The 24,304-nt window shown below is 42.1% G+C and overlaps 1 protein-coding gene across 5 annotated transcripts in view; it reads left to right on the top strand.

The window, feature by feature from the left end:
* The first annotated feature begins 1,323 nt into the window (after window positions 1-1,323).
* The window catches only part of JAG2 (jagged canonical Notch ligand 2), a 67,952-nt gene continuing 44,971 nt past the window's right edge, over window positions 1,324-24,304 (top strand). For 2 of the 5 annotated variants that reach the window (XM_068160292.1, XM_068160290.1), the window contains exons 1-3: window positions 1,511-1,659; window positions 1,924-2,247; window positions 23,283-23,366. In XM_068160292.1, the coding sequence (XP_068016393.1) occupies window positions 1,579-1,659; window positions 1,924-2,247; window positions 23,283-23,366 (489 nt within the window). In that variant the 5' untranslated portion in view covers window positions 1,511-1,578. Of the gene's footprint in view, window positions 1,660-1,923; window positions 2,248-23,282; window positions 23,367-24,304 lie in introns of all 5 variants that reach the window. The other 3 variants (XM_068160291.1, XM_068160289.1, XM_068160293.1) reach the window with 3 other exon arrangements.

Below are 24,304 nucleotides of genomic sequence, written 5' to 3'. Positions count from 1 at the left end.
CTAAAACGTTTTCCACACAGGGGAACATGACAGCCCTTTGATTTCTGAGCTGTTTGTTCTCCAATTGTCCACTCTGTTGGATGATCAGTTCTAAAGAGTTAAATGGGGAGAGGGGGGAGGGACTGAAACAAAAAGAAAACTTAGGTCCAAAATGCAGACGTAGGCTTTGATAGGATATCCATAGCATGCAGTTGTCTGGATGTATACCTTTCATAGTTGTCAGCAGGGATCAAAATCACAGGGTGCTTAAACTAAAGGAGAAATCTCTGTTCAGTTACTCTTACAGTTGCTTGAGCCACCGCTGGAGAAGGACATGATCCCACCACTTGACCATCTGCTCTGTGTACCACACGTGTCACTGAGAGCACTCTATAAGCGATCCTGTGTCAAATCCTATGTGGCTTTGTGTGTGCACCCTTTGTGCTTCTACATGAGTGTACATACATGTATCTCTCATACTGCTTCACAGCCATGGGATCACCACTGTGTTCCTCCACAGCTGTGGGTGCATGCAGCCTACACACAGCCCTCTGGGGCCGTGGGTGCTCCCACCTTCTGCTTTTCTCTACAGCAATGGGTGTACCCAACCCATACAGTCCTCCACAGCAGTGGATGCATACACCATGCAGACTCTTCCACTGCTACAGATGACCCAACACTGTGGTTTTTTTTTTTTCCCCACAGCTGTGCTTGTGCACAACATGCTCCTCCATGGTAGCGGGCACTCTCAACCAGCACAGTCCTCCATGACTGTAAATGCATCCTACTCCACAGCTGTGCTGTAGGTGATCCTACCTTGTGCCCTACTCCACAGCTGTAGGTGTATGATGTGTGCACGTTCCCCCCAGCGTCACTTCTTGCCTGCATGTGGCTTGCACCACATGTGCTTTTCTGCATCTGTGGGTGCATACACCCTGTGCAGCCTGGTGTGAGCGTACCCCATGTGCCCCTTCGTGGCCAGGACTGTATCCACCCCACGCACTTCTTCACAGCCCTAGGTGCACAAGGTCACTCCTCCAACACTGCAGGTACGTGGATCCCATCCACTTACACACAAAGGGTGGGTGCACACATTTCGAATACCCCTCTGTAGCTGTGGGGAGCACAGGTACCCCACTCGTGCTCCCCCACGCCCTATAGCTAGCAGATCCCACCGGTACCAGAGACACAAGGCAGAGCACAGCAAGGCAAGACCGGGCGGAGGCTCCTACTGCTGCCTGCCGCCCTTTAAGAGCCGCGGCGGGAGCAGCGCTGGCCCCACCCGCCGGCCGCGGGGCCGGGCCGTCCCCCTCATTAATATGAAGGCAGCGGCAGCAGCGGCGAATGGGTAATGAAGCTGTCACTCCGGCACCTACTTGTTGGGTGTCCGCGGAGCCGAAGCGCACAGAGGGCGAGAAGAGCCCGCGGGAGGGGAGCGGCGGCGGAGCGCTCCGGGCGGCCCCGCCGGCAGCCCATGCCTTGCGCCCCCCGGCGCGCTGCGGGTGGCTCCCCCGCCGCCCATGCCGCGAGCAGCCGCTGGTCCGTGGCTGGTGGGCTTGGCGGGCTCCTCTGAGGCGGCCGCGCGGAGCAGCAGCAGGCATGCGGGGCGCCGGGCGGCGGAGTCGGGTACCCCGCGCCTCCGCGCTCGGCCTGGCGCTGCTCCTCGCCTCCTGCGTGCAGGTAGGGGAGCACGGGGGACTCGGCTCCCGGCCGCGGGCTACGCGTCTCCTTTCCTCCTCCCGCTCCGGTCCCACTATGCGCGTTATCTTGTATACATGTATATATATTTATATGTGTCTGTGTGCAGCTGTGGCAGGGTTTAAACCCTCAGCCGGCGAAAGTTGGAGGCGGGGAGGCGGTGAGCGCCTGGCCGCAGCCCTGCACTCCCCGCGCTGCCACCGCCCGCGGTAGTAACGAAGCTGTCTCTTTGATTTTTATTTTTAGGTGTCCCGGTCCACGGGCTATTTCGAGCTGCAGCTTAACTCGGTGCGGAATGTAAACGGCGAGTTGTTCAATGGGGAATGCTGCGATGGCATGAAAAGCCCCCAGAACCTGGACTGTACCCGGGACGAGTGCGACACTTACGTGAAAGTCTGCCTCAAGGAATATCAGGCCAAGATCACTCCGGTCGGACCCTGCAACTACGGATTCGGATCTACCCCCGTTCTCGGTGGAAATATTTTCTATTTGAACAGCAACAAATACTCCCATCAAGGCAGAACCCCCGAGACGGGCAGGATTGTTATTCCCTTTCAGTTTGCGTGGCCGGTAGGTTGATGATCCTGTTGTCGTTATCGTCCTTTTTTGTATTCTCCCTCCCACCCCTCACCCCGCGCCAGTTCTGCAGCGGCTGCCCGCTCCCCCGTTAGAAAGCTGTGCTAACTGCTGGTTTGCTGCCCGGGTGGGGCAGCCGCCTCCCGAGGCTGCGGGGTACGGCCGGAGGAGAAAGGTGCGGGGGGATGTACGCAGTTCTCGCTCCGCGGTGGGCCGCAGGAACGGCGACAATCTTGCAAAGGGCTGCCGGCGGCGGGGGCGTGCTGGCGGGGGTCGCTCCGGGAGCGCCGGCGCCAGGGATCGACTGCGGAATGGTGTCTGACTGCGGACTAACGGCACGACGGGTTCCCGCCCCAGTTGTAGGTGCGGCTTGTGGGCTAAGAAAATTAAAATAATGAGAGTAATAACGGACAAAGCGTACCCGAAAGGCAAAGCCCGACGGCAGCAGCGCACCCCGAGCCGCCAAGCCCCGGCTGCTCCGCGCAGCGCGTACTTGTTCCCAGCTGGGGGCGCTGCTGGGCGGTGCGCGCGGCGCAGGTGGGGGCGCGGCGTGGGGCGCGTGCCGCGGCTCGCGAAGGGCGCGAGCTGCTGCCCCTCCTGGGGCGCGGGCGGGGCCGCTCGGCGGCGGCGGCGCGCGCGGCGGCCGTTGGCGCGGGGGCCACGAGGGGCGGGCGCTGCCGGCGCCGCCGGCAGGCGTGAGGGCTGGGACCGCCCGCGTCCCGAGCGCAGCCAGCTCCCATACCTGTACAGGGCTGAGCGTAGGGCTGCTGGAGGAGTTTTCCGTCAGGCGCAAGACTCGATAGGGAGCTCCTGAAGCACAGCCATGCCCTGATACTGTCAGAAACCTGATCCATTCCGCGGCTGTGGGGCGGCGGGAGCTGTGGGCATGTGTGTGCGAGACCCTGGCACTGCCCCCGTCCCGCTCTGCCCTTCCCTTAGGATCTTGAGGGTTTTCTGTGACTCGCTCCTTCTAATCTGTTACCTCACCTCCCACCTCCCCGTGCGCCGCCTGGCTGAAGTGGTACACCAGCAGAGGCTGAAGGCCGGTGGCCATCCTCGTCCTTGGCGGATGGCGATCTTGGCTTCTGCTTCTCGAGTGTGTTAGGTGCGGAGCGGGGCCCGTGCTGGGGCGGACTGGGGAGTGGCGTGCGGGAGGAGGAAAGGACGGGCTTCCTGCCCGGCTGCGGGCAGGTATGATCCTGCAGGGAGTTTCACAGCTGTTGCTCTCGGCCCTTCCAAGTGGGCCACGGGGTGGGATCTGGCAAGTTGAGAGGCGCTGAGGAATGAGGATGGTGCAATGCTCTAGCTCAAGAGGGAAGATGTGTATCGGAAGCCCCAGTACCTCTTGGTTGCCCCGGCACCTGGTGACTAACAGCTGAAATGGCATTTGCTGACCTTTCAAGATAGGTAGCTCGCAGGATCTTTGTTAGCTGGAAAAATTCTACTAGGAGTGAGCAGGGACGAACGTATGAGTATCTTAATTTTCTGTGGTGTCAGGACTTTCTTAAACTGAAGCTTGTATACCTCAAATTAAGAACTGGCTTCTATTTGATGGTAGGGGTTTTACTGGAGTTAGGTGATTAAAGAAATGGTACAACAAATACATTTCTCTGCTGGGAGGCATTTACATTCTGGTTTCCAAGTTGTGATGCTTTGCCTTTTATTAGTCCTGTGGTCTGTTGAATGTAGAAAGGTTCCTGTTAAGATAGCAAATATCATTAAACAAGGGTATTTGGAAATCTGATCTTAAATGTTCCCTTTGATCTTATAACTTAAGATTCTTTCTCTTTATTTACCATTTAGTGCAGGCTTGATGAAATCATAAACTCTTCAGAGGGATGTTTTAGTAATATTAGCACCTCAAACTCCATCTGCACGAGGAAGTAAAGGAAGCTTAACTCTTTTATTTTGCCAGCTTCCAAACAAGAGGAGAGTTTGATAATCTTTGCAGTGCAGGTCTATAAGACTGGCCTTCTTTGGTCTTTCTCTGTTGGAATAAGCACATTCCTACCTTGCAGCTGCCGGATATTGTTGTTCTATGCTCATCAAGTCTGAAGAAAGGCCTGTTGGACCTAATTCTTGCAGGTAGATTACTGCAGTGTTTCACAGTGTGCTGTTATTTCTTGTTTCATTGCCTCTGGGTGTTTTAAAGGACTCAAAAGTCTTTGGTTTGTCTTTTCATTGCTTTTTTGCAGCTGTTGCAAAGCACCCTGTAATTTATTTAAACAGTGTCATTGCATTTCAGTGGGTGGCTGGCTGATTTTTGAAAGGTTTACTGAATGCTCTTCCTGCCCACTCTTGATTCTAAAAATAAGCTGTGGAGTAGTTGTGGTTTTAAAAACAGTCTCAGATTTTCACTCTGTGATGCACTTATGGAAATAAGTCACTCCTGTACGTTGTAGCTGCATCCTGAGCTCTGAACGACCAGTCCAAAATGGACATGTAGCATCTTTGTCACAGCTGTACATAAGCTGTGTGGACTCTGCAAGGAGAAGACTTAGTTGTAATGCCTGTTTAACATGAGGGTTTTTTGAAGTATATGGAGTCCCTGGGTTAGGTTTTAATTCCCTAGGATAATTCCAAAATTGTTATTGAATAATACTCTACTCAAGATTGAGAACAAGAGCCAACAATATGGGGGACAGTCTCTTCATGTGACTTCCCCCTCCCCCCTGTGCAGCAGAAGTGAAATTAGCGTTCCTTTACCAAATAGACAGTGAAACAATGACTGAAGAGGAGCAGGAATTTTGTCCTCACTTACGAAACAAATTTGCCTCGGTGCTGGCAGGGAGTAAACCTTTGGTTTATTTCAGTAGTTCTAGGTTGCATTTTTAAAACCAAAATCCAACCATAGTGAAAGCCAGCACTGCTATATGTGGATTTCCTGCTGACCCTTGTCTGAATGACAACTCTTCACCTAACGAGACTAACTTACTGTGTAAATTGCTTGAGGGAGTTTTTGTCTTGATTTCTGATACTGCGGTGTCCTGAGCTAGCAGTAGCTGTAAGGCAAACAGTATCTTGAAAAGCAGGGGGGGTTTGCCTTGGTTTTATTGTACTGAGTTATTTTTTTGTTTATTTTACATGGTAAAATTTTATTCTAAAATTTGGACAAGTGGTTTTGCTGTAAAGCTGCAGTACTGGAGTTCAGTGGTTTCCATTGTTTGATGCAGTGTCAGTTATGCAGTTTATTCTTATTTTTGCCTTTTAAAATATAATTAGTCTGATTCTGCTTTGCAAGAGGAGCTTGGGATAATGCCAAAAAGTTCTTAAAATTGCTACCTAGGGATACATAATCCACAGAAATTTGGCAGTGGGAGAAGCTGAGGAACAGCTAGAACAATACAGCTGTCACCCACCTACCTTACTTTTTTTTTCCTTTGCCTCCTGCTGTAAAATTTGAAATTTAATACTCATTTGAGATTGTTAACAAACAACTGATACAATTAAAATGGCAAAGATGGAAGTATTAAAGTAACTTTGGAGAGTCCATTCTTATCACTTAGACAATTTTTGTTCATTAGTCCTGAGTGTTGTTTTTCTAGCACAAAGCTGTCTATTCAGATACTGAAGTTAGAATTATCTGGCAGAGCAATATTTATCAATAACAGTTAAGTTACTGGCAGAATTTTAGATTCAGGCATAACTGAAGGCTGCATCTGAATATGTTTGAAAGTTACAAGTGTTCTTCTGGATGGGTTAGATGGAACTATTTTTCACACTCCATTACAAGATGGCATGAAATGAAGTTGCACATGTGTGGTTTTTCCCTACACCCTGTTCCTTCCCTCAGGGAATTCACAGCTTTTCCTGCACCATAAATACTGATATTACTTCAGTTTAATTAGTCATACAGAGGAATTGTTCTGACTAGTTGTGAATGTTGAAATAATGTACTGCAGGATTCATTGTTCGCTTCCCCTCTGTTTTTGAGGCTGCAATGTGACTGGCAGTGCAGTGTATGCATAAATACACTATACTCTGAGCTCCACAACTGAACTTCACAGTGTTCAGAGACTTGGCAATAAGTATCAGAAACAAGCAGTTTCACTGCTTGTTTTCCTTGGTTCCTAGCTAGGCTCTGTGTACCTCTCTGAATAAAGGGTATTGGAGGTTCAGGGAGCCCTCACAACTTGTGTTGGTAAAGAGCACTTTTTTTACTAGAATGTGGGAAACTGTTTTCTGGACACTGATCTTAAGATTTTCCTATTTAAAGTGTGATTGTCACCTCTCTAAACTTGTGAAGTACTACTAACTTTCAGGTAGATCAAAAGAATACTACATCAATATCCAGGCTCTGTGTGAGTTTCATCCATGTGTAGTCCACATGTGAGTCTTGTCCAAATGCCTGTAAGGATTCACTCTTGATCTAAAATATACACAGGAGCATGAACCATCTAATACAGAAAGCTCTTGAGAGTGTAACTCGGTTGCAGCAGTGCACGTCAAATTTCATAGAAAGCAACTCCTCTCCTCTGAACACCTGAGTGGGAATATTCAACCTTACAGCTTTTATAACTTAACGGGTGCTGTGTTTTGGCACTGTTGTCTTCAGTATAGAATTCTATGTCAAGCTCTCTTAATCCTTTGACTTTGAAAAAACTAAGGTGGTTAGGCCATGGAAGGCATCTAGTCTTGGTGTGTATTATCTGGGATCCTTGATAACCACAGGGAACAGCTTAACTGTAGGAAATGTTCTTGCCTATTCTTGTTTGGCCTATAGTCTACAGTTGGTCTACCCTTTGTCTTGACACAGCCATCCCTACTCTGTGATCAGGATCTTGAGGCTTTGTAATGATAATATCCTAGATAAGATTATGATATTCTCTGTGAGGGAGTAAGCATACAGCCCATCATGATGGATCTACTTAAAGTAGGAAGGTTAAAGTTAGGCTATTCAGCACTGGGAAAAGTGCTTTTTCACAGCCATACTTGCACTTTTTTTCGTGAAGAAGATGAGAATTTCATGTATGAACCATCCTCAAGTGATGCACAGCAGCCTTTGATCTCTAAGAAGTTGTTCTTTGCTTTGCTGAAATTCCCTTAAAAAAGTGCCTGCAAGACCTGAGGGCAGGGAATAAGAAGTGAAAGCAAGATCTTATGCCAAAATGTAAAACTCCCCTGGTATAGTGATGGCTTATAATGCACATCCATCACACCTCCTTATCAGAGGAAGTTGGCATTAAAAAAAATGTGGTTGATAGCCATATATTGATTAACTGCATAAATGTTTAAAATCTCATTTGCCAGCAGCCTAACTCGTTTTGTCCATGTGGAAGGCTCTGCTCATAGCACAAACCTTTCTTTTTAATACTTGCCCACTTTTCCTCCCTCTGTCCCCAGCTTGCTGCTTACTTGATGACTCTGCTCAATTGTCATGTCAGATTCTAGGACTGATGTGGAAACTGGCATGCAAAACTGCATCTTAGTTTGAAAATATGCCTGTAGTCCTTGTACTTATAAAGCCTTCCCCTGCCTGTTGCAATTCATGGACAGATGTATTGTGGATCAGAACACAGTCTTGGGGAACTAGATTAGGAAATTATAGGCTTTCGCCTGATCAGTACTGTATTTGCCTTCAAACTTTTTTTGATATGAAAGGTTGAGGGAATGATGTGTGATATAAATGATACCCCTTTAGTTTCAAGTAACACAAATACAAAAGTAGCTTGCAGGTTTTGTTACACTCTTTTCTAAAAGAAGGTGATGGTTAGAGACTGGGTAGTGACAACTCCAGTTGATTTCAATAGCAGCTGCAGGTGTCACCTCTAAAAAAGAATCAAGGCCTTAATGGTGAGCACTTCACAACCACTGTTTGAGAAAGGGATTTGCTATTGGTATGCTGTGTGTGCCAGCAACTATTTGCAGCTTGCCCAGAATAGAAAGACTAAAGACTTAAGTTTCATGTAACTATAGAAAATCTGTCTTCTAATTTTAAGTAGAAATGTTCTTTGCTCTCTTAATCTCTCATACATTGATATCACTAAATATAGAATTTACTTTCTTTGAAGTAAGTATGCCTCAGAAAACAATATACTACTAACCTTGAAGTTCTGGGGGATTTTTGAATGTCAGACTTTCAGATAGTAAAGAACACTTCTATTTATACTCCTTGAAAGCTTCCTTAAATAAACACTTGCTTATTTATTAGAAACACTGAGACTGAACTCAAAACTTGCAAATGACCTTACCTCCCAGACAGTAGTGTGCTTAGACACCTCTTGCCAACTTTCTAATCTTTATTCTGTAAGGTACTCCAGCCGGCTATTGGTGAAATGTTATACTCTGGGCCAGGCAGCTGGTGTGGGCATTACATTTTTGACTGAAAATGGGGTAGATATTAGAGTAGTCAGGATTACTCTTATGCAATAGGATGTGAGTTGAAGGAGGTCAAGGTAGAAAGAAAGCACGTTCAGTATACCACAGTGTGATGAAGGCTTCATGGCACTCTTTGGGCTCCTCGAAGATGCTTTAAATGCTGTTTTATCAAAAAACAAAACAAAACCTGCATATGAAAGATCCGCTAAAGATGCGACTAATTCTAGCCTGATCGGGTTGTATTCCCACTTGCAGACTCACAGCAGTCCTGTGAAGTTCAAGGAAATGTGCTGGTGTAGATGTTGAGAAGCTTTGTGTTGTAGATGCTGCCTTCTGTCTTTGATGCTACTGCTTGTAAATTGCTTGTGCAAGTTCAGTTTGCTTTGATTTACTATTAGAGTTCATGGTTAGCACAAAAGCTGGAAAAGAAAAATCTGTCAAATGCAAAACAATTACATTTTCTGAATGTCAAAACTGGTTTAGTGCATTTTTAATGTCATTAATCAGTTGCCACAAAGTTGTTCTTGTCTGATAAGAGTTGTATTTGAGGCATATGTGTGAGGTAAATGATGATGATTACTTTTAACTTATTGCTTTCATTTTTGCTGTCCCTGTTAGGCCCCTCTTTGAAAACACGATCCTGTCATTATGTGTAGGTGAGAAGAGTAGAATTCATCCTTGCTGTGTAGTCTGACTCCTTTGCTTGTTTTTCCTGTACGTTTTGCTTTGGCTGAGCGTTGGCTCTGAAATACATGATATGAATATACCTTAGAAATGATGAAAGTTCATAAAGCAACTGTGATCGCACCATATACTTAGTCATCTGCAGAAGCTTTAAATTACTGTGTGCCTAAAAGTTTCCCTTTCTCCTCTCTGTTTATTTCAACTCTGTGGGTCCTTCTCGCATCACTTGCTCTAGTTCAGAGCTGCTCAGCCTCCTGGAGAGACTAAATAGGGAGGGTTACTTTCCTGATGGCACATCAATTTAATTTACCCTGGCACTCCCCAGTTCTAGCTGCTAGTAGTCTTCTGATCTGGAAAAAGCTTGGGAGCAGCAATTTGGAAGGAGAGAGGCTACCTCGAGTAAGGAATAAGGGGATACTGATACTGCTTCTGACTCCTCTATGCTTAGCCAGATGCTTACCCAAAGGATAGTAGCTAGTGTTCCTTCACAGTAGGTCCATAATTCTCTTTTGTGTCATCACTGATAGGCCTTTGATGCACATTTTGCTGAAAAAACACTCTGAATTCTGGTTAGTGGCTGTTGAAAATTGATTGCCTTTGGCTAGAGGTGATCAGCACCAGTAGTCTGCTATATCCAGTTTGTGGCTTTTGAGATGCATCTTCAGCTGTCATGTGAGCCAGGAGGCATACATTTAGCTTGATCACTTTCCCTTCCCCTTGCCACTGCCTCCAGGGTTGGGGAATGAACCAGTTTGGATGGTTCAGGCCATCTTGGCTAGGTCATGTTGCTTTTGTAGGACCCTCAGAGCTCCTGCTTTCCACTGCTGTACACCCAAGGAGATCTGTTGGGAGAGAGCTGAAGGGAGCTGTGTGATAGCTCTTGTGTAGGTCACCTCGAGTGGGCTAGGAATGTCCATCCCTGATTTAACCATAGGCTTTTGGTGCTTCTCCTTTCTGCATAAGGAAAATTACTGTATATAAAACATCAGTCTTAAAGATTAAGTGAAGACTATCATGTATTCATTGATAACATATTTGAGCAATGAAGCTGGACTGGGACTGAAGAGATTATTTTAGTTTTCAATTACTGAGATCCCCTCAGTTTGTTGTTTTTTTTTCTTGATCTTATGGCCATACTTTGCTGAAAGATACTTGATTTTAGGAATCCAATGTGCAGCATAGTAGTTACATTTCAGAATCACCAAAGATTTAACTACCACCCAGCTCTCAAATGAATGCTTTCCTGAAATGTCTGCTGCTGCTTTTGATACTGTTTTTGTTGCAATTACATTTGGAGACTGTTTTAGTCCTATAAAATACTGTTGTTTAAGACTTGGGCTATAGGCTTATGCTCATTAAACTTTATTCCTACATTCAAAGAGTTGTAGTCAACTTTTGCTTAAAAAAGAGGACACTTAAAGGTTTTGTAATTGCTGTTTCAGATACTAAATAAGTTGTGTAAAGTATATTTGACATGATCTTCTGACAGCAGGAGGAACTCTCAGCTGAAACATAGTAAGCACAGATTTTTAATTGACTTTGAAATGCCTGTTTGTTCCTCAATAGCAGTCAGAATGCTGTGTTAGGTGGAAGGGGCAAGGCATTTCAAGGCTAAATGACAATCCTAGTCTTACTTGATTAAAGCTTGCCAAGGTTGCTAAGAAACAGCCTAATAGTCCTTGAGTAACCAATTATATGTCTCATGGACAGATGCACAGGTGCTCATTCTCTGAAGTTGTTTAGTTTTTTTTTTAAATCTGAGATAAGACTGCAGTATTAGTACATAAACTGCAATCTGTTTACATCCTGCTTTGGGCTTGAAAGTTTTGACTATGTATGCATGTATATATCTTGTTTCTAGCAGGATGTATTCTGTTGGGTTTTGTTCAGTACATTACTATTTATTACACTTAAACTGTTCTTGTAATGCCTCTTCTATTTTCAGATAGTCTGCTGGGCTATAGTCTCTCCTATGCTTCCTGGTGCTCTGAACATACCAGCTTAAGTAATTTTAGGTGTCTAACATTTGAATAATCTTTAAATTTCCGGACTCATAGCAAGTAGGCAATGTTAACATTGCTGCAGGATCCTGCAGTTGGATAGAAATGCTCCTTTATGCAGAGCTATTTTTCCTTACCCCTTCTGAAGCAGTTCTGTATGTACAAATTGGAATGAGATAGTGTATGAGCTTTGCAGTTAATTTATAACATCAAATAGGAGTCTTCCAATCTTTTTTTCTCTCAAATATATATAATTCTGCTTATAGTTTGTAAAGTTTTAATGTCTACCTTAAAACACAGTACACGCTTCTGATGTGAAAGAGAACTTAACTTCTAATTAGGGAGCTTCTTCATACTTAGAAGGCTTGACTGGCATGTACTTTTAAGCATCTAAATACCTTAATAATTGATCTGCTTTAGTCAAGACTGAAATAGAAGGCTTTTAGGGTGTGCAATTTTTGGTTCCATTTACTGTTCTTCCTATTAATGGAGAACAATTTTATTAGCACTCATTTGCTAGTCTGTGCTGTTGCTTAACAGATTTTGGGACAGTTCCTTTCTTACATGCCATGTAAAACATTTTCTTTGGAGTGCTTCTGATAGTTCTGATCCTCTTATGTGTTACAATAACATGATTTTCCTTATATCCCAAAATGGAGTTCTTACTGTAACTGTCCACATATAATCTACAAAGTCTAAAAGTGAACTATTAAGAGCAAGTGTAAACCATGTTGCCCCTTGATAATAACTGGTTTATGTACACATCAATAAGCTAATAGCACCTCTTATGTTGGTCATAAACTGTTCTTTAAACCATATGTTTATGTATAGACTCAAAATGCAGTGTTGTCTGTTGAAGTTTGTAACACAGAGTATTGTTTACATGATTCATCCACACAAGTGTTTTTTTCTATCCAAAAGAGAGGAAGGGAAAGAATCAGAGAAACTGAAATGTTTAGACTACATTAAGGTGCTGGTTGTCAAATACTTAGTGCTGCTGCAGTGCCTTCTGACATTTGCTGTTAAGCTGTGGTAACATAAGGGCTGTATGGTTTATAGATTGTATTCACTACTTCTGGTGGCAGTTCTTCAGAGGTTAATTTCCAAAATTCATATCCCTGTTCCTAACACTGCATGTCCTGTACTTAACCTGTGGACTGTCTGAATGTAATTGTGGTAGGACTTAAAAGAACAAACTGTTTCCCATCAACAGATCTTCTAAAGCTGTTCATATTTACTCCCAGATCAGGGTAGATGTAAGGTAAATAAAATAAGCTTTAGCTGGCAAGGAAGAGATAGTCTTGACTTGTGGCATTGTGCTATCAGTGTAATTTGTTCGTCCCTAAGCCCTTAGGATGCATTTGCAAGAGTTGGTATTCCATGAAGCTTGGATTTGCCAAAGACTTTGAAGAAGACAGAACAGCAGAAGGGTCAGTGTCAAGTGAAGTACTAAAGAAGCTGAAAAAGTATTAATTAATACACATTAGCAAGTTATGAGTCAAGCTTTGGTTTAGAAAAATTGTTCTTCAGGTTTATTTAACATTGGGTTGCTTTAGGTGGCTTCATTCTGTTCTCTATTGATTCTCATGAGGAAAGCTGTAACACTGGTACACACCAAAGAAATAACCAGGGGTCAACAATGGAATGAAGTTGAAGACTTGCTGTGATAATTAATCTCCCTTTAACTTCCAGATACATGTTGGTGGGAGAAGGGAAAATTGGAAAAGCTTAGAGCAAGTTTACAGGGCAAGTGCCTGCTTTCAAAGGTGGTTCCATGTACTTTGTGACACTTGTTACAAAGCTTTTCTTCCAGAGGCATGGCAAACTGTGGATTTTGTCTAATTTGTGCTAATACAGAGGTAGATCCCCTCCAGTTCACAGTAATCTGAAAAATATTTGCTGTTAAAGTTCTGGTGCTACTTTGTGTCGAGGTTGATCAAATCTTGGTTGCCATATATTTCTATAGCTTGGAATTGTAGGATACATACACTGTTGTTTATTTGCACCTGTAAGCAGTTGATGATTTTATTTATTTTTTTTTTAAATAGTAATTAAATAGAGCATATTGGTTGATACTAAAAGGTTGAGTTTTACTGTAGCCACAAAGCGCTGATCAGAATATTCAATCCTGCTGCTGGAATACAGGATAAGGACTTGTTACAACAATATGTGTTTATAAACTTAGTTTTTTTCACAACTGAACTCTGCTGCTCCCATGTATTTTTAAGTGTACATGTCTGTGTGCAGACTTCCTGTTTGATCCTTATATTCAAGGTTCTAGCTTGTGTAGATCTACATGGAAGGACTTGTACCATATGTTATAGTGGTGACTCTTGTCTGTTCAATTTATTCCCATAAATTTATGGAGAACAGCAAGATACAGATGTAGCTTTGGTTATGTCTTCAGTGTCCTGATACAGACAGCTGAGGAGGTTATAAGTGAAGATGAAAATTCTTAAGGCTGAAATATCGTGTTTTCTTTCTGTTTCTCTGCTGGACTCTAGTATGTGCAGAAATTCAAAACTGACCTGGTGTTAAGTTTGGGGCTGTAATAAAGGACAGTTTAAATGTGTTACACCCTTTTTCTGGATTGATGTTTCTCATACTGTGAGGAAACCTGTAGTCTACATAACAATCTTGTGCCAGTGTGAATTTCAAATTGACCGAAAACCATCATGCAATTTGCATAGCAATAGAACCTAGACATGTTCTTTATGATGAAAAGGCCTATGATGATACCTGTGCTCAGAGCCAACACCACTGGAGAACACCACCATCATCTTGTTTGGAGTTACGTAAATGCTTGCTCAGACAGCTGTTACCATCATTGTGGACCAGCAAGGCCTTTGACTTCTGCATCCTCTTTCAAATGTGTCTGATGCTACCCAGCTAGATCTAGAGTTGATGTGGTTAAGTAAGACTGATGAGAAAGCTGAAGAGGACTTAGAAAAACAGTACCCTAATGTGCTCTCTTAGGAACAGAGGTTGAATATGGGCCTCTTGTCTTCCTGGGGCAAGACATCTAGGCTCATTAGCTTGAATTGGTTTTGTGGGCATTTGCTTATTTTGAAACAAAGGGAGAGACTGCAGTGCTATCAACAGCTACCATGGTTTAAAAGGGTTAAAATTAAACCACTGCTCTCTGTTCCTGGGAACTTTGCATACACAGAACTTAGGGGTATATCTTTTTTTCTTGGTTTGCCTGCCTTCTTAGTATGCATATTTCCAATACAAAGGAGACTGCATGCAGGTGTTCTGTGTTTAGAACAATAATTAAAGTATGTTATTACATAGTTTGTTTAACTCCCTCTTGACTTTGAGTTGAAATTATAATGATGCATGGCTTGAGGTGCCCAGAGGACACTAATATCTATGCCGCACAGAGGGGAGGGAAGTGCAGTATTAATTGCAAGTTAATCTTTGAATTCTAAATATTAGCATAAAACGAGTCTTGCACTAACCATTAATGGGTCTTCATTGTTACATATGCTTCAAAAGAGAAAATCTAGCTACACTTTCATTAGTGCAATGAGAAAGTGTATGTATAATGGACTTAATTTATCTTGGACTTCTTCCAAAACTTTAGGAAAAGAGTAGGACTTGGATACTTGGTTAATATCAAGTTTGTCTGAAATGGTTCAAAGATGGTAGCAAGGCTGAAAGCTTCTGCTAAAATCTAATAAAATAACATTAAGGCAGTACCCAACTGTCTGCATGGTGTTGTATTTGTGCATGTCTCCTTCAGAAAGGCTTTTTTCTCTGTTCTCTAATTTCATCAATGCTTTGTTCTGTTCTTTGCTATTGCATTAACTCAATGGATTTCTGGAAACCACTAGTGCTAGCTCCAGTTGTGGTGGAGAGAACTATATCTTAAATAGCTGTGAAATCATGAAAGTGTCTTAATACGCAAATAGCTTGGTTTTTAACTTTTCTGTAATGATCAGGCAAAATGTCTAGTGAAACTTAATCTTGTGACCCTCCATCTAAAATGGTAAGTTTCTGACTTCTGTTTGGTTTTTTTGACCACTAAATTTGATACTAGCAGAGAAACATGTATTGCAATTACTGGAGTTTTCGCCTATATACAGCTTCTGTTTTAATCTCAATTGAAAATAAACACCTGAAGAGAATGGAAGGGGAGGGCTCCTTGAGGTTGTAGCAGATTTGCAGGGTTGCTGCATGTGGGATTTTTTTTTTTCCCTTTTTGTTGCTTATGCTCTGTAATTGTGAAAAAGAGAAATGAAACCTGGGGAAGGCATGCTTGGCTCTCCTGTTTGAGATTCAGGCACAATACAGACTGTAGCCCTTGACTACTTTTACATATAAACTAGGATGACATTATCTATTCTTTTTGTGTGGTTGTAGTATAGCATACCAAATACTATTGTTTTGGTAGCTGTTGTATTTAAAATGGTTTTGTTCTGGCTACTGGCTGGCTTTTCTATTGCCTTAATTTCTTCTAAGGTAAAGAAGGAAAGCTTGCTGATACTATATTCTATCCTAGTTTGCTTTCCAGGAAACCTCATTGAAACAAAGACGTTACCGCCTATATCAAAGGACATTTAAAGATCAGTTAACTTTCAATCAGATTCTGTGTTTAGTGTATATAGGTCTGTTAGGTTATCTAGCAGAGGGGAGCTGTGACAGTAGGAAGAATGACTGATGCTTCTTTGCTGGTTGTATTGGTTTTCTGTGGTGGTCATTAGCTCTCATCAGGTATTTGAAATAAAGCTAAGTGATGATTGGGATGGTTTAAGACTCTTTTCATGTGTATTTTACTTTGTGTGTCATCCTTCTTTATAGTGTCATTTGTTCATAGTAGTTATCTATGAACAGTGTCGCAGTGCTTAGGCAACTGTGGAAGAGCTGGCATTTGGGAGTGCCTGTCCTTTTTGAGGCTCATTTTCTACATGCCTAAAACTTTTTGGGGGGATGCTCTATCCAGCAAATAGAAAGATCATTGGAGATGCTTTCAAGATGCAGGCAGATAGAAGCATATCAGAATATGTGGGGTGGGAAGGGATTGCTTTATGTAGAAAAGAAACAGTTCTGTGGAGTTGTTGAATGATAGTGACTTTCTGGAAGTCTTTTCCCATGATGTGATACAGACCTAAAGAGAGGTCTTCTAATTGGTGGGTTCTGAAGAAAATGTTTACAGATTATTTTTTTTCCCCATTATTGGACAGTGCGAAAAAGTTCAAATAAACCTCCTAACATAGGTTTAAAGGCCTGTGTTGTCTTCATTCCTGCTTCCGCACCCCTTTTCCTTTTTGTCTAAAAAGTGTTTCCTGAGATGACTAAGGGATTATGGTTTTGGCTGAAGTTCTGAATCTGTCCTGGGCTGAGTCTGTAGCTGGAGGCAGATTCAACAGGCTAAGTGGATACATCTACTGTTTCCGTTTATCAGGAACACTCTAGGTCTCCATGTAAAATTTCTAGGAGCATCTTTTAGAAATCTAGGCAATTTATCTGTCTCTGAAAAGAATGGATCTAATTCCTGTAGTTTTTGTGGGGGACTTTGAGTAATGACAAGGGTTCTGTACAATATTGGAAGATGCTCTGCATTTGACATGGTTCGGTTGAGTTAGGGAAACTTAGTGTCTGACATTTAGTCTTTAAAGTTCTAACGCTTCTTCATTCTTGTTAGTACTTTCAGATTGTTACAGATTCTCTTGACTTGACAGATTTTGTACCTGTCATACTAATCTAACCTTCACCTTTCCTATTCTATTCTTCCCTAATTCTCCCTGGAGAATATAGATGATGTTTTGAAAGCTGTTTTATTCCTCCTTAGAGACTAGTTCCCAAGTGCCTGACAGGTCTGGCTTTTAATGGAGGAGGCATTTCTTGCTTGCTCTTCAGCTATGGTGGAGGAAGGTGTCTGTGTGGAGCTGGAATATGCACCTTAGTGACATATATAGACAGTGCAGAATCACTTTCATAGTGAAGCAAGAGTGACTAGGAGTAGCACCAGCCTTCATCTACAGTACATTAGAAGCCAGCAGGGATTGATTTTTTTGTTTGTTTTGTTTTATGACTGTAAATAGAATGGCTGAAGTTTGAAGATTAACTGTCTAATTATTTTGGTTAACTTTGTAGATTTCAACTTCCCAAGCCAAATACTGGGTTTTTTTGTAGTTAAACCAGGAGTTTATTGTAAGTGTGCTGACAAATTTGTGTGAAAAACTATTATAAAATCAATCTTAGTACTTCACTTGACACTTGTCAGTCTTGAGCTAGTTAATAAATACTTTCTGTATTAGTGCATTTCTCATATCTTCCCTTCATGACAATATGTTCTGCTTTGTGTCACCTGACTTAATCACTCTTAAGACTGTCTGATTACCTTTTTCTCAGGGGACATCTCATAAGCCTAGAGTCCTCTAAACTTTTATTCGAAATAGTAAGATCTTACAGTTAATAGGTCTAGCCCAGCTTGTCTTTTTTTCTGAATAGCATTTGTTGCGTCGACTGCAGCAGGTGGATGGTTTACTATAGTTTGGTAATTTGAATATTCTCCCTCCCCCCCAATTATTCAATATGAAATTTCAATATTGCAGAAAGGAGAGTCTTGATTAATTTTTCTTAATTTATGACTACTGTCATGGATTTCAAAGAGTTCCGAAGTAGCATTGTAACTCTAATTTCTTGGTCATAATTTTGATTACCCTGGGATAGATACTAATGGCTCAGGCAGACATGCAAGACTCTACAGTGTAATTTTTATTCTTTTCTCCAGTACGCTCTAGTTTTTATGTCAGCTGTCAGAAAAGGCAGAATATTTGCTTCAGAACAGCACCTGTACTGAAACCAGAGTTCAGGGAGCATAAGCAAATGTTCATGGAAGGCTAAGAGCGAGAATATAGAAAACCTTACTCTCCCAAGCTTTGTTTTCAGCCTGGGGACTTCCTGAACTAGTTGTGGATTGGTCTTTCCTAAGTATTTGTGCTAGTCTGCTCTTGGACCCACAAAGCTTAGAACCACTTTGCTCTAGGCACTCTGCATGAAATACTATCTTTTCCTTTGTTTTGACTGTGGCTTATGATTATGGCCCTTTAACTCTTATCAAGAAGAGAATGGCAGAGCTCTTCCTAACCAATAGCTGGGCCTGTTGTGTGTTGTAGACTTCCATCCCACACACCTGTTGTCTGTTTTCCAGGCTGAGGAATTTTGACTGATCCTTTCATTCTGCTCATGGAAATAATTTGATTCTTTGTAGTATTTTGTTGGTATTCTCTGAACCTTTGATTTGTAACCATCCCCCTTTTGGGGGATGCTGTTAATCCTGTCTCAAGGGAGAGTGGGAGAACTACACTGCTTCCCTCTAACTTCAGTTACAGAATCACACAGTGGTGTAACACGGAATGTGCTTTTCCTTGTTTTTTTGCCTCTGTTCTCAAGCCACCCCTTCTAGTCAGAGTACACTTTCTGACTAGCTTCTGAATGTCAAATAGTTGAGAGGTGGACATGAGTGGGAAGCAGGTCTCAAAGAACTTGTGTTGAGCTTGTAAAGGGAACATGCTTAACTGGAAGCAAGCTGCCTTTGGTGGATTGAAGGGAGTAACTGGTTATGGAAATGAGAAGTCACTAGATGTACTTTGTGTGAAACATTGCTTATCAATGCTAATTTGCACTGAACAACAGACTCACAGTTGTCTGTAACTTAGGGTTATATGAGGTGCTCTGAAAATTATTTTATGTTCAGCAAGGTTGGAATGTAAATGACGATTTAAAATACTGTGCTCTGGTTATGATGATTGGTACAAAGAATCTTTGAAGATACTGTGGAAGGAGAAAGAAAATCAGTAAGATTAAGCTGTTTCTATCTTAGTCTAAGAACTGGTGTAAAGATCTAGAATGTAACTATTCTGGTCACTAGAACAAAATTGTAGCTGCTGGTCATTCACTTCAGATTAAATTGATTATTTTTTGACATGGACATTGTTTGCTGAGATGGTTGGCAAAAGTAAATCTGTTTCACTTCTGATCTATTGTCAACAAAAATACTGATTTATAACTTGTGGTACACAGAAGGTGCCTAGATGTGGCATAGTCGAAGGCATTTACAGTATAATAGAAGTATTTTAACAAGTGGTAAATGTGGTAGCTGATACTGTTCTTGTTTTTTCCTGGAAAATCTCAGGAAAAGCAAGTTATCACAGGAAGCCCTTGTACCTTTGTAGCTAAATTTTTTTCACTGGTGCTTTTGTTGTCTAGTTGTGGATGTATAAGTAAAATAAATTATTTGAAAGGCAATCTTGTGTTTGTTCAAATTTAAGTGTCAGCAGTTGAAAGTTTGGACTTCAGAGATGGAACTTAATCTCCTTGAGTACAGCAGAGATGTAAATATGCTGGAATTGGGGAGTGGGGGATGGAGTAGGGTGGGGATGAATAGCAGATAGCTGTAAAAAGCAGAGTCAGATATTACTTCTATTCCATTAGACTAGCATTGCTCCTATCTATGTAATGGTGAAAAACAGTGCTTTAAAACAGGGATGGGCTTCTCTAGAACCTTTAGTGTCTTGTGATCTGAGAGTAGCTAGCAGGTCTGCTTTTCTTCAAATGAAGTCCTGACATGACTTACTGACTGGTTACATCTACAGCTTTCTAAATAAGAAGCTTGGACTGGCTTTTGACACTGAGAACTGTTAGTGAGGTATGTCCTTCCCATTTACTCAACAATGCAGCTTTGCTGTATACAGTAGCTGCCTGACAGAGGCCACTGTCAAAGGTTAGGGCCAGTACTGAGGTATTGGGAACAAATACTCTGTCTAAAAGACATCATTTTTGACATGATTGAATCGTGAGATTTGCTTTGAGTTTGTCTAGGGTGATAAGAGAAGCCTGTGGGGTCTGTATTCTGATGATTTAATTTCTCCTGTGTAGATGGAGCCCCAGAGAGCTTGCTCTTCTCTGTGTGTGGTCTGAGGTGACTGCATTAATACTGTTGCTTCAGGAGCTCTAGTCAGAGATGTGGTGTTTTGACCTCTTGTGAGCTATCTGAAAATGAGTCAATGTTTCTACAGACATTAAAGATAATATGGGATTTCAGAAGACTTTTAGAACTTCTCAGTTTAAATGCTTGCTGTACCATTACACATCAAGGTCCCCTCTTGTCAAGAAACTCCTGCTGCATTCTGCCATTACAGCAGATCAGAGTATCTTCAAACCTTCATTTGAAGGTCTTCCTACAGATATGTCATCTGGTAAGATACGATCTACTAGTTTGATCACCTTGAAGAGAAACAGGCCTTGTTCTTGTTTTCACAAAGCACTGGGCACTGCTCAATAGGTATAATACCCCTTTGAGTTCCTCCTTGAACCTTTTATCTTTTAGATGCTTGCAGCTGGCTGTTGGTAGTTTTATTCCACCTAGTTGCTGGGTAATTTTCCTTAACTGGAGGTGAGTCTCTACCTGGTTGTTAAATTTGGTATGTTAGCTCCAAGACTGATGCTAACTTACTCACCTGTTGTTTTTATTTGTGCTCCTCTTGCAATGAAATGAGTCTTAATAGTCTAGACATCTAGGTTTCTCCCTGCCACCCCCATATGCATACACACCCCTCCAGTTTTGACTTTGCTTAGTTTGGAGGAGGAGTGGAATTAAATGCTCAAACTCATGTAGGTGGAGATAACAGCCTGTCGGCTGTTAACCATGGCAAAAAAATACCCCCTTCTCCCCAGCTGTTTTTTCAGACTTCCTAAAGATTGTCAGGTGGGGCTAATTTTTTTTCCCCTTGCTCAACATTTAGGGCTTCAGTTTGTAAACATCATCCTGCTTTTGTGGCTGAGCCAAATAGAGTACAACTGCAGTAACTGCTTTCAAATAGAAGGCTTCAATTTAGCTGTTTTCTGGTGATGTTTGCAGTACTGTAAGCTGGCCTTCCACAGTTCTCCTAGCAAAATAGTATTGTTTGTCCCTGGTTTCCAAAGGGAAGACTTTTGTTTAGGACTGTGTTTACTTCTCAGATGAAAAATGAGGGTTTACAGGATGGACATCTTCATGGCGCAATGGCCTCTGCATTGAGCACACAAGTTCCTGCATGTGAACATGACTGAAACGCTCTTCAATTAAAACCAAAACAAACCCAGGCCTTCTTCCCTTCCCTCCCTATCCTCTTCCAAAAATGGGAAGCTTTTTTTCTTCAGTAAAGATCTCCATTGTGGCTTTATAAATCCTGCTTCTAAAAGATCAAACTGGGGGCTTGTTCCATCTCCATGCCTTTAAACGTGTGTTGAAGATGAGTCCTGGATCTCCTCAAAATGTTGTCTTCTTTCCTTTGCACTTCTCAGTTATTCATGAAGAACCTGTAAGAGCTCGCTGCAGAGCTCTCCTGGGTAAGGAAATGGAATATGCTGCCTTGAAGTCAGCTTTTTCCATGACAAGCAGACTGCTTAGAGGGAGAGAGGGGCTGAAAATGAAAACAGAAGGGAGGGGAGGTGAGGTGATGCCAAGGCCCCCAGACCTGTGCTTGCTTCACTTGTGTAGACATTAGAGAGTTGACTGTGCTGATCAAGACACAGTGAATTTGGATGCAAGAAATACTGCTTCTGTCTTATTCCAGAGGTTACAAAAATTAGATTAGTAATAGGAACAGTTGTATGCCACAGTTTTTAGAACTGCTTTTTACAGTTGAAATGTTCAAGTACAGATGTTATCTGTCCTTGATTGAGGTTTGAAAAGAAGCAGTATTTACCAGTGATGAGACCTGGCATTGTGCGTTTGTGGAAGAGGATGATAAGGTGGGCTCTGGTTTTGTTCAGGAACCACACATCATTTCTACTTTATAGCCTGATTTTCTTGCAAGGTTTTTCCTTGTAGAAACTCCAGTCAGTATTTATTCCCATGAAACTAAGAATTGTCTATTAGAAGAAAGGTATTTTAATTCACAGTAACATGTTACTGATGCAGAAAATGTCACATTAATTTCAGCTGAATCTTCAGTTCTTGCCTTTTTCAGAATTTGAGTTGGAGAACGTAAGTTCTATACATGACTGAAAGGTCTGTCAGCAGACTGATGATAATTTTTGGGATGAAAAGTTTGACATGTCTGCTTTGCCAAAAAAAAAGCCACCCCACCTTTTGAATCTTGATTTGCCAATATCAAGGTAATAGTTCATGAAATGACAATGCCAAACCAATGTTACAGGTCTTATTTTCCCCCCTCCCCAGAAAGGAGGTCATGGGGATTGCATTGGGAGTGTTTTGTTTAGAGTAAACAGTGGAATAATGCTTTGAACTTGCTTTTGTCAACACCAGTCCTGAGAAGAGAGAAGAAAAAAACACACCAAACAAAAAACAGCAAACCCAATAAAACCAACAAATACAACTGGAACAGCATCACCAGGATAAACAGGTTTCATTTGTACCTTTCCAAACTACTTGGCACATAGAAGTAATTAACTCCTGCAAAATGTCTCTTTCATAGAGCCATATTCTTCTGCAGTGTGCTGATGGTCTCCTGCTGACTCATAACCTTTAACATTATTTGAGCACAAATGCTGTCTTATGCTTAATTCTTTAAGGAAGATAAACCTAGACACTGGTCAATAGAATCACATTTATTTTCAGTGCTGTATGTTCACCCCCATCCCCCAGTCAGTTCCAGGGACACTTATGAAGTATTTTGTAAATATTGTGCTAGTACAAGTTGAAAGAGGCAAAAGATACAGAGCAGATGGAAATGTGCAGGTCCTGCGCTTTTGAGGTGCTAGTCACATCAGCCTATGGCAAGAGTTCTGTTCAGCTTAGAGAAGAAGCAGGTGTGGTGGTGTGTGTGTGTATTATGCATAAGACTCATCAATTTGGTACATTCTTAAGACACTTGTTAAAAAATGTGGAGTTTTTTAGCTTTAAAGCTACTCTTATTAAAGATACATCAAAGAGCCAACATAGAACTGGATCATGCAAGGGGTTTAAAGATTTGCAGTATGGGTACATCTTAGACTCTGGACAAGAGTTAAATTAATGCAAGTTGTTAAACTGTGCTTATGGAAAATAATTAAGTTGTCTGATGTGTGTTACAGAAGAGATACTTGTGGATGGTGCTAGCAGGTGATGTGCTGGGGAGTCTGTTGGACTTTCTGTTGAAGAGTGGAGACATGACTAACGTAAGACAATAGTAGAGTATGTCTGTTATGTCAGCTAAAAATATTCTTTAAAATTTCTGTCCATTGTTGTTCAGACTATAGCTTTCCTCTGGTTACTGGGCAAGGTTGCAGTATGGCTGAGATACTGACATATCCACATTTTTGATAGTCAAACAAATGTTTCTGATAGCTGAGCAATAATTGGAAAGCTCTCAGTGCAGCATAACATGAACCCGTTTAGTAATATGGGTGCTTCCGAAGTTTTCAGTTGTTATTTTAAAGTCAAATCCAAAATTCAAAGGCAGTACTGTGGAGAGGAATTCCTCTTTAAGCTTATTGACTAGCTGGAGGTGAGGAAGGGATGAGAAGTAGGGTTGATAATCTTAACTTTCTTTTCTAGATGTAGAACAATCACAAAAATCAGTATTTCTTCCAGTTATGCATCTAGTGTTTGTTAGGAGGTTTTGGAGAGTGATGCTGTAACTGTCAGTAGAAAGCAGGAAGTTGCACAACTGAGAACTGTCCTAGCTGAAACTGATCTTCTAGTGAATATGCATTTATTTATCAATACTGTTTACTGCCATTTGAATAACATCTCTGATCCCTTACAAATGTGACTACAAGCCTTCCTAAAATGTTAGCTACTGTGTGCTCCTTCATGTGTAGATGGCCAAGTTCTAGCCCATTAGCTTATAAGTAGATAAGGGGAAACTGGGACTATGGGATGCCAGTAAGTGGAAAGATGTAGTAGTCTGGATCTTGCATTTGTTGTGTGTTCTTTTTATGGATGGGCTTACAATTCTTAATGGTCACCAGTGGGAGGTCAGTAAAAGCAAATGGTTGAGACCAGGCATGTGGGGCCATATCCATGCCCTGGCTGCCACTAGGAGGCAACACGAGCTGTGGGCTGCAGGGATCAGTTATTTGGCCAGAAATTGAGTTTCTTCAGGCCTTGGAAG

Source organism: Melanerpes formicivorus, unplaced genomic scaffold, assembly GCF_026170545.1.
Source record: "Melanerpes formicivorus ecotype bairdi unplaced genomic scaffold, bMelFor1.0.p_v2 SCAF_48, whole genome shotgun sequence".
NCBI lineage: Eukaryota > Metazoa > Chordata > Aves > Piciformes > Picidae > Melanerpes > Melanerpes formicivorus.
Note: the sequence above shows the minus strand (reverse complement) of the source record. Positions and strands in the feature narration are given on the sequence as shown.